Here is a 9,797-nt window from a genome sequence, read left to right on the forward strand (position 1 = left end):
TTTTCACAGAATAAATTAGTAATTTATGATTTATACAGTTAATGGTCAGCATCTCAATATGGACAATATCAATATCTTAATTTACAGGAAAATATGGAATAATTTACATTTTGAACCAAAGAAATCAACTGTGTCAAAACATTTCTTTACTGTAAATAAAGAAAATGATGCATTCTGATATCATGGCCGTGTTCTGGTCGTGTTCTGATCGTGTTCTGGTCGTGTTCTGGTCGTGTTCTGGTCATGTTCTGATCGTGTTCTGGTCGTGTTCTGGCAACCACAGCATTTTGCTTTAAAAACAGCACTTCTGTTCACAAGCTGCTTCTTCAGCTCAACATTTAACTTGGACGTGTTGTCGAGTTCAGGTTTTATGTTCTGGGGTTTTTTTTCTCATCGCGCCGACATGAACTGAGTCCATCTGAACAGAACTTCACCTCAGACTCCCTCTGCTCTATAACCTATCATTCATAGATATTTTAGGACTCGCAAAGTCAACATCTTCAACCATGACAGGCTATAATTCATTTGTGTAAGAAAGGCTTCTTTTTTATTTTTAGGTTCGAGTCTGAAACAAAGACGAAGCTAAAAATGACAAAAACAAGACAAATTTTACAGGATTTCTTTATTTAGAAAGACACAGAATAGAGGATTTCCATTTTTCACAGAAGGACAAAACATATTTGTGACGGAGACGACAACATGAGAGGGCGAAAGAAGACGGAGGAAAGAAAGACGACATAAATTATAATATTCAGTGAACTTGTCTCGTTAAATTCATGAGCTTGAAGTCACGTAGAAATACTGACACGGGCGTTTGTAGCTGCTGCGAACCTTTTCTGGATTAACATCAGTCACATTTCATGTACTTTGTGAGTTCCCAGAAACCAAGCGAGTGACGTTAACAACTAGTGTTGGCGCTCCACAATTACAGCCGCCGTTTCCATCTCCATGCTTTTCGTCTTTAAATACACGTCTGACCGCGTTGAGTTAGAGAGAAAGTCGGTGACAGCTACAGTCCATCCACATCCCCAGCCAGAACAATTCCTGTCATTCTAAAAGAGGCTTTTATTTTTTTAACCCCACAGTCAGTGTGGGTACAGTTCTCATGAGAATCTAGTGTGGAAGGCGTTCTAAACACTCTCGCCCGTTCTTATCACATTGATTAAGTCCATACGAGGCCTAATAACGACTAAATGGTGCAGACTCCTTCAACTCATGGTACCCCTGGTGGTTTGGCTCTGTGAAGAAACAGAGAGGGCAGTTAGGGCTCAGAAGTACCACAAATCCTGTTCAGAGTTACTCGACCGGAATCCCTACTTAGAATATCGTACGTCCTCTGAAAGGTGAAAGAGAATAAACCAATACAGGAAAACAAGACCATTTCCTCTCATTTCTAACAAGCAGTTGCACAAAATGAACAAACCAGAATCTGGATCCATCAAAGTGTTGATGTTTCCTGACTGACGCCATCTTGGGAAACCTGCCACAAGGGATGCTGGGATATCCAAGATGGCGTCACGGCAGCTCCAGCTAGAATATCAACGTTTGACTGATTCAAGGAGAACAAAATCCAGATTTTCTCAAAACAAAGAGTCTGAATGTAGTGAAACTGATGGCTGCTGGTTTTTCCAGAGAGAATCAGGATCTTGTGACACGAAGCCTCTGGAACGTTCTGGAGTTTGTCAACAAACCAACTTTTAAATGTTGGTCTGCGATATCCATGATATTTAAATGTGATGAGGAATTTCCCACAGAAAGGTTTTGACGTCGTATTAGAGACGGACGTCAACAACTACAACTGGGTCCTGCATATTTTCATTTTTCCGGTGTGGGTTCTGGTAGAGGAGCGTTCAGAGAGTCTTTTAGACGTACAGGTGCTTCTGCGTGGGTTCATGAAGAAAGAAAAGAAGTCACTGCTCTCCACTTCCTCTCAGGTGTGACCTCCTCCCCGTCACCCTGAACACAAAGCACCTGCTCTTCACTTCACTCTGTCACTTTATGATTTTCTGCACATCCCAGATGATGTAGATGAAAATAGCCACTAGCAGAATGCGTTTGAGTGTGTAGACGAGTGTGACGGTACCCAGGCTCAAGTCCTGCTCCACCAGCGGCCTCTTCTCGCTGCAGTTCACCACTCGGCCCTGCGCCGCTCCCAGGATGGTCATGATGTCCACCAGGTTGAGCTTCCCCTCCTCTTTAGCCTCCTCCACTTCCTCCGCCAGCTCCATCGCCGCCTCCGCGCGCTCCTCCGCCTCCTCCTGGGTCAGCATGGCGTTCAGGTCCGGGCCCGCGGCGCCCACCTCGGGCGGCGCCAGGCTGCACAGAGCCCTCACCTGGCCGTAGGACTTCAGGTGAGCCACGTTGGCGCGCAAGAAGAGGAGCAGCACGTTGAGGTCGTTCAGCGGGCAGCCCAGCCTCCGGCGGTTGATCAGGTCCAAGGCCGGCAGGACGTCGTAGATGGAGATGAAGGAGGTGTCCCAAACGAAGAGCCGCACCAGGCTGAAGAGGACGATGGGCGCCAGCAGGACGTAGATGGCGCCGTTGGCCACGCTGATCACCTGAAACACCAACTGGCCGATCATCTTACACTGCACCAGCTCCGGCACCCAGCTCTGCTCACGCAGCATCCCCGTCCGCACGAAGCAGCTGAACTCGTCCTGCAGGAAGGCGGAGAGGTGGAAGTACGCCAGGTAGAGGCAGGCGGCGGTCATGAAGGTCAGCAGCAGGAAGCCGCGCAGGAAGAGCATGCTGACCAGGAAGTAGGAGCTCTGCTTGCACCGCAGGTATCTCTCCAGTAGGGGGTACTCAAAGTACCGCTTCTTCTTGGCCCTGCGGAACCAGGAGCAGAAGGTCAGCCGCACGTTTTGTGTTCGTCCAGCTGCAAACGCTTCCTGCTCTGCGCCTCCCAAACTAAAGCTCAATCTGCTGCTCGCCGCCGCAGCCACAACACTCAAACCCGTGGAGGTTGAGACTTCTGCTCCAGGGTTTATCCAGAGTGTCGCAGAGGGAGACGGAAGCGTTGCAATTCATTCTCCACAGTCACATTTTCTCTAGAGATTCCACCTGACAGCTCTTCAGTAACCTTTAGGCAAAACTCTCTCTCTCTGGCAGATCATGTCTATTTGCAGCTGCAACGACCCAATTTCTCCATCAAAGATTCACTCGACACGGCAGATTCTAGTCTGGAGGCGAATCAACACTCATCAGTTCACATTACAGAAAACATCAATATGGATGTGGAAGCTTGTTTCTTGAGAGAGACGTAAAACGCAGCAGCAGGTTTCTCACCTCTGCAGCTCGGCTTGGAACGTCAGCGGGTTCTTGGTGCTCTGGCGCATGTCCAGGATGCTCTGGGCCAGTCGGACGGAGCGGTTGTACGACTTGTCCAGTTCATCAATTACGAAGAGCAGGTCTGAGCCCAGCGTGGGCATGACGAGCTGGCGCCAGATCAGGGCTGGCAGGTACATCAGGACGGCCATGGTCAGGAGGGAGTAGGGAAACATCTGGACGGCCAATCAGGGAGCAGGCACAGCACAGAGAGGAGATGCAAATGAAGGGGAAGTGGCAGAATAAAACAGAAAAGTCAGGAATAATTGTCTCGCGGACGAGCTGTAATTTAGGACGGTGCTTCTGTTTGTGAGTCGACTAAATGTCAGCGGCTCTGAACATTTTACAAACTGTTTCAGGGGAGGAGAGAAATCAGCCTCCAGCTCCTCATAAAGGAAACTCAGAGAGGAAAAGTTTTATGACCTCGGCCTCGTTTCGAGTGACGACACTTTGACTGTTGCGTTTACACTACAACGGTGTAGTTAGTCTGCCGGGCCACTGGAGGGCGCAGTCGTTACACGGTATAAACGATAACAGAACCCGACATTCGTATGGACAGATGATCAATTCGATGTGATTAGAGGAGAAATTCAACTATAAAACTACCAATATAGTCGATAAAATTAGAACACGGACTGGGAGTCATGAGACCACGGAGTCGCACATGAGCAGAAGAACTATTTACCACGGTGGAGGTACACGAGCAGTAAGAGCGCTCCGTCATGACCGTGAACGAAAAGTTCCCCCTTCGGTGATAAACAGTGACGTTTGCAGCGGCTGCGAGCGCCGCCGTCGTATAAACACAAATCCGGGTCGGAACCTGTCCACTCACTTTGTGCACCCAGAGCGAGCGCTCCTCGAAGTTCCCGTCGCCGTCGAACTCGTGGTGCATGAGCGAGTCCCAGCAGTACGTGTCCACGTAGTCGGCCTGCTTGATGGTGAAGTTGCTGGGAGGGAAACAGCTGATCTGCGGCCCTGCAGGAAAAGAAAAGAAAAGAAACGAAGCGTTGGATCGACGTTTCACTGTAATCTCTCCCAGAAGCTGGAACTATTTTCTGAATGTTGCCCGGCAGCATCTTTGCTTTAAACAGTATTTAGGTAGTTTTGATCTCGATAAGGATGGAAATGTTCAACCGAAAATAAACAGTGAAGAGCTGCTTAGAGTATCGGAGGGACAGGACACGTCCCACCAGGTCCAGGCGGAGACGAGGCCGGCGGAGCCTCTGCAGCACTTCAGCTCTTCAGATTTCACCGGAGAAATCAACCTGGCATTTAAGCTCTGTGGGCGGCTGCAGTCCAGATGTGAGCTCCTCCACCTTGTAGTTAGTTCACCTTGTTCTGACCACCGGAGACCTCGCTCTGCACCCGCCTGTCATTTCCCAGGACGCTCCACCCTGCAGCTCCACCTAATTCACAGCCTGGCAACACAAACCCTCTACTTTCCACCGGGCTGGGCTCCACATCTGGAAGCAGGAACACCCCGCCACTAATTTACTCTGTGTGTGTGTGTGTGTGTGTGTGTGTGTGTGTGTGTGTGTGTGTGTGTGTGTGTGTGTGTGTGTGTGTGTGTGTGTGTGTGTGTGTGTGTGTGTGTGTGTGTGTGTGTGTGTGTGTGTGTGTGTGTGTGTAATTAATCAGCCACATCTCAACGTTAACATCACTGGCGGCGACGCCCAGAATACCCTGGTGGTCAGCGGGGTTGTAATGGAGTACTTTCAGTCTGTAGTTAAAACTTCATGTTCTCTTTCATGTATTTTAGGAGGAAAAGAAGGAGCAGTACAATGTGAAACACACAAGCAGCTCCAGTCGCTCCTGAAAACACAACTTCAATGGAAAATGGAAAACCCTGACATATTTAAAGGAGGTTTAGGGTGAGATCCATTTTTAAGACGTATTAGGAAAAGAAAATGAAATACAGAGCTCGTGATACTTTCTCATACTGTAACTTCCTGTTGTGGAGTACCTGTAAGATGTTGACTGGTACGGATGTTGATTGGCAACAGGAACCGTTAATCATGATGATGAGGGTCAAAGTTCATACGCTGCTCACGGCTAGCGGCTAAAAATAATTATAAGAATTAAATAATAAGAATTAAAAATGCAGTTGGAGGCTTCAGACATCCACAGTGCAGAGCAACACCCCACAGAGATCTAGAATGAGAGTCAGGCTCATTTATAAATCACAACGTTTATATTAGTCACATTTATTGCTAGCCATTAGCATTAGCAGCTGATTGCTAGTACCTAAATTCAACAGACGAGGGTTTATGGTTTATGTTCCCAAAACACCATGTTCCCAAAACCCTGGTCAACAGGACACGTTCCCAAAACACCATGTTCCCAAAACCCTGGTCAACAGGACACGTTCCCAAAACACCATGTTCCCAAAACCCTGGTCAACAGGACACGTTCCCAAAACACCATGTTCCCAAAACCCTGGTCAACAGGACACGTTCCCAAAACACCATGTTCTCAAAACCCTGGTCAACAGGACACATTCCCAAAACACCATGTTCCCAAAACCCTGGTCAACAGGACACGTTCCCAAAACACCATGTTCCCAAAACCCTGGTCAACAGGACACGTTCCCAAAACACCATGTTCCCAAAACCCTGGTCAACAGAACACGTTCCCAAAACACCATGTTCCCAAAACCCTGGTCAACAGGACACATTCCCAAAACACCATGTTCCCAAAACCCTGGTCAACAGGACACGTTCCCAGAGGCGGGAGGACCTGCTCTCTCGTCTCTCCTGGTTTCCCGATGCTGCTTTGGGCTCGTCGGGTTTTTCCTCCACGTTTCCCTCAGATGGTGACGAGCTCCAGACCTCCGGGCTGGAATCAGCACCACTTCAATAGAAACCACTTTTTATTGTGTTTCTAGAAGCGGAGCTGCCTTGAAGCACTTTAACTTTTATTCAGCAGAAAGCTGAAGTACAAAGTGTTCGTAAATGGTTTTCTTCACATTTTCTATTTGATAAAGACTCAGACTGACTTTGATAGTTTATAACTACATTTGATAAACTTTGTAATTAAATCTAATAAAGTTTGTGACTCACAGTCCCAGTATGATGGCCCAGTTGTTGTTGTTTTATTTATTGGTCTCTTGTGTTTGTCTGTAGGATAAAACGTGACGTGAGCAGATTATGTTGCTCTCATTCGGTCCACAGACGTCTTGGTACAGATCAGGTTCTCCTCCAGAACAAAGAACAAAACGGTCAACAACCTGCTGGAAGGAGAGTAAAGCTCCTGCTTCATCTGGTTCACTCATTTATCATAAATCATCACCACAGCTGATCTGAGAAGGTTCTGATAAAGTCCTTCTCCCAGCAGACTGGGACGTCTTTAATCTCTCAGTGTGACGACTTCTCGTTGCCATCGTTCGGATTATAAACCTTCCTTCTACCAAACTTTCAGAAAATGTTCTGGTTTGTGGATGAAAACATGGCAGCTAGTTGGTGACGCGTCGGGAGCTCGGGTCTCGGTCCTCAGGAATAAAGCAGCTTGTTAATGAATATGGATGATGGGCCACGTCGTCGCCGTTCAACTGGAGGCAGCAGGGGGAGGAAATAACGAGCAGTTCAAGGACGACCGGAGAGAAACGACCACGAAGCTCAAACATGGAGCGACAAAAGCAGCGCTCATGAATGTAGGATATAATTAAGGGCAAAAGCAAATGGAATACAAAACCTGTTTCCTAGCATGGCTGAGGAGGAGTGGGCGAGAGAGAGAGAGAGAGAGAGAGAGAGAGAGAGAGAGAGAGAGAGAGAGAGAGAGAGAGAGAGAGCGACTCACCCAGGGAGATCTCCCGGGCGAAGGCCATGCACACCAGCAGCAGTGGCAGACCCACCGACACGAACTTGATGACCTTGTCCAGAGGAAGCTCCAGCTCCAGGTGGCTGATTCGCTGCGGCGCCGCGCCGTCCGGCAGCAGGGCGTCGGCCAACATGGCCTTGGCGGCCGCCTGGGCGATCGACATGTTCTGCTCCTGCAGGACCACAAACATTCATGTGACATAATCATAAAGGAAAATAAAGATACGTAGACACTACAGTTACACTACAGTCACACTACAGTTACACTACAGTCACACTAGTTACACTATGGATACACTACAGTTACACTACAGTCACACTACAGTCACACTACAGTTACACTACAGTCACACTACAGTCACACTACAGTCACACTATGGATACACTACAGTTACACTACAGTCACACTACAGTCACACTACAGTCACACTACAGTCACACTATGGATACACTACAGTTACACTACAGTCACACTACAGTTACACTACAGTCACACTATGGATACACTACAGTCACACTACAGTTACACTATGGATACACTACAGTTACACTACAGTCACACTACAGTCACACTACAGTCACACTATGGATACACTACAGTTACACTACAGTTACACTACAGTCACACTATGGATACACTACAGTCACACTACAGTCACACTACAGTCACACTACAGTCACACTATGGATACACTACAGTTACACTACAGTCACACTACAGTTACACTACAGTTACACTACAGTCACACTATGGATACACTACAGTTACACTACAGTCACACTACAGTTACACTACAGTCACACTATGGATACACTACAGTCACACTACAGTCACACTATGGATACACTACAGTTACACTACAGTCACACTACAGTCACACTATGGATACACTACAGTTACACTACAGTCACACTACAGTCACACTATGGATACACTACAGTCACACTACAGTCACACTATGGATACACTACAGTTACACTACAGTCACACTACAGTTACACTACAGTTACACTACAGTCGCACAACAGTCACACTACAGTCAAACTATGGATACACTACAGTTACACTATGGATACACTACAGTTACACTACAGTCGCACAACAGTCACACTACAGTCACACTACAGGTACACTACAGTTACACTACAGTCACACTATGGATACACTACAGTCACATTACAGTCACACTATGGATACACTACAGTTACACTATGGATACACTACAGTCACACAACAGTCACACTACAGTCACACTACAGGTACACTACAGTTACACTACAGTCACACTATGGATACACTACAGTCACATTACAGTCACACTATGGATACACTACAGTCACATTACAGTCACACTATGGATACACTACAGATACACTATAGAAACACTACAGGTACACTACAGATACACTATAGAAACACTACAGTCACACTACAGATACACTATAGAAACACTACAGATACACTATAACAGAAAAACACACATCCTGTGTATAAAGGAATGAAGAGGAATTCATCATCACTAAATTCTTCATCATATCAGTGAACCAGTCGTCTCACCTGAGTCTTCACCTGCTGGTCCTGATGGAACTCTGTGTCCAGACCCGACGGTTCCTCTGAAGATCTGAAGACCTGCAGACCTGCACCGAGCTGGAACCTGCTTATGTATCCTGGGAGGGCTGGAGGCTACAGGAGGGGCGGCGTCTGTGGATCTGGGCTGGACCAGGACCGGCTGGTCTGGCTCTAATTACAGGCTAGAACCAGCAGACCTCCAACAGTGTGTGTGTGTGTGTGTGTGTGTGTGTGTGTGTGTGTGTGTGTGTGTGTGTGTGTGTGTGTGTGTGTGTGTGTGTGTGTGTGTGTGTGTGTGTGTGTGTGTGTGTGTGTGTGTGTGTGTGTGAGAGAGAGCTGTATTGCTGTTTGCAGAGATGAACTACACATGAGGAGTGTGTGAGGACGACACACTGAATCCTCCACAGTTACAGTTTGAATCGTGGGTCTGATGAGGTCACAGCTGCTCCTCGAGCTGAAAGAACAGAGTTGGACCAGAAGAGACATCAGGTTGTTTCAATGTAAACATGTATTACCTCCTTCATGCATAAGGTGGCAGCAGTGAGGCGCTGAACCGTCCAGTTTGTCCTGGATAAAAGCTGCTGCCGCCCTCTGGTGGTAGAAAGTAGTTATTACTGGTGAGGCTGTTCCACGATAGATTGAAGCTCATTAAAACACAAACACGTTTAAAATGACGTCAGTCATGTGTTTTCAACTTCCTGTTGGTGAAAGTTGAACAAATACGGTCTTTAAACCTGCAAGAAATTACTTTTAAGAATTTGGATGGAAAAACAATGAATAAATAAAACATTAAAAAAAGAAACTGCCAACACAGTAATGAAGATAAAACATCTCTTTCATTCATGTGGAGGATGAGCTTTTAATTGTGTGTCCAGATGTCTCAGAAATATGATGGATTTATGGGGTAGTCTGATGTTAGAGGAGGAAGATGCTCCATGATCTGATGTTAGAGGAGGAAGATGCTCTATAATCTGATGTTAGAGGAGGAAGATGCTCTATAATCGGATGTTAGAGGAGGAAGATGCTCTATAATCTGATGTTAGAGGGGGAAGATGCTCTATAATCGGATGTTAGAGGAGGAAGAT

At 46.8% G+C, this 9,797-nt stretch overlaps 1 protein-coding gene across 5 annotated transcripts; it reads right to left on the reverse strand.

Annotated features, from left to right (window-relative positions):
* Positions 1-609: 609 nt before the first annotated feature.
* On the reverse strand, positions 610-8,804 carry LOC308121747 (pannexin-3-like). Of its 5 annotated transcripts, none has more exons than XR_013936114.1 (7): positions 8,701-8,771; positions 7,123-7,315; positions 4,160-4,302; positions 3,289-3,503; positions 2,084-2,829; positions 1,873-1,956; positions 612-1,238 (listed from the first exon to the last, which is right to left on the reverse strand). XR_013936114.1 is itself a non-coding variant. In XM_080483190.1 (7 exons), the coding sequence occupies exons 2-6, from the start codon at positions 7,304-7,306 to the stop codon at positions 1,439-1,441; spliced, it is 1,380 nt and encodes a 459-aa protein (XP_080339316.1). In that variant the 5' UTR covers positions 7,307-7,315; positions 8,701-8,770; the 3' UTR covers positions 612-1,238; positions 1,424-1,438. The 5 variants fall into 5 exon arrangements, 4 of the variants coding, with proteins under 4 accessions (XP_080339315.1, XP_080339317.1, XP_080339316.1 ...); XM_080483190.1 differs by lacking the exon at positions 1,873-1,956 and adding an exon at positions 1,424-1,530 and having other exon boundaries at positions 8,701-8,770; XM_080483189.1 differs by lacking the exon at positions 1,873-1,956 and having other exon boundaries at positions 610-1,530; positions 8,701-8,770.
* Between the last annotated feature and the right edge of the window lie 993 nt (positions 8,805-9,797).

Source organism: Lipophrys pholis (genome assembly GCF_963383615.2).
Source record: "Lipophrys pholis genome assembly, chromosome: 16".
Classification (NCBI taxonomy): domain Eukaryota; kingdom Metazoa; phylum Chordata; class Actinopteri; order Blenniiformes; family Blenniidae; genus Lipophrys; species Lipophrys pholis.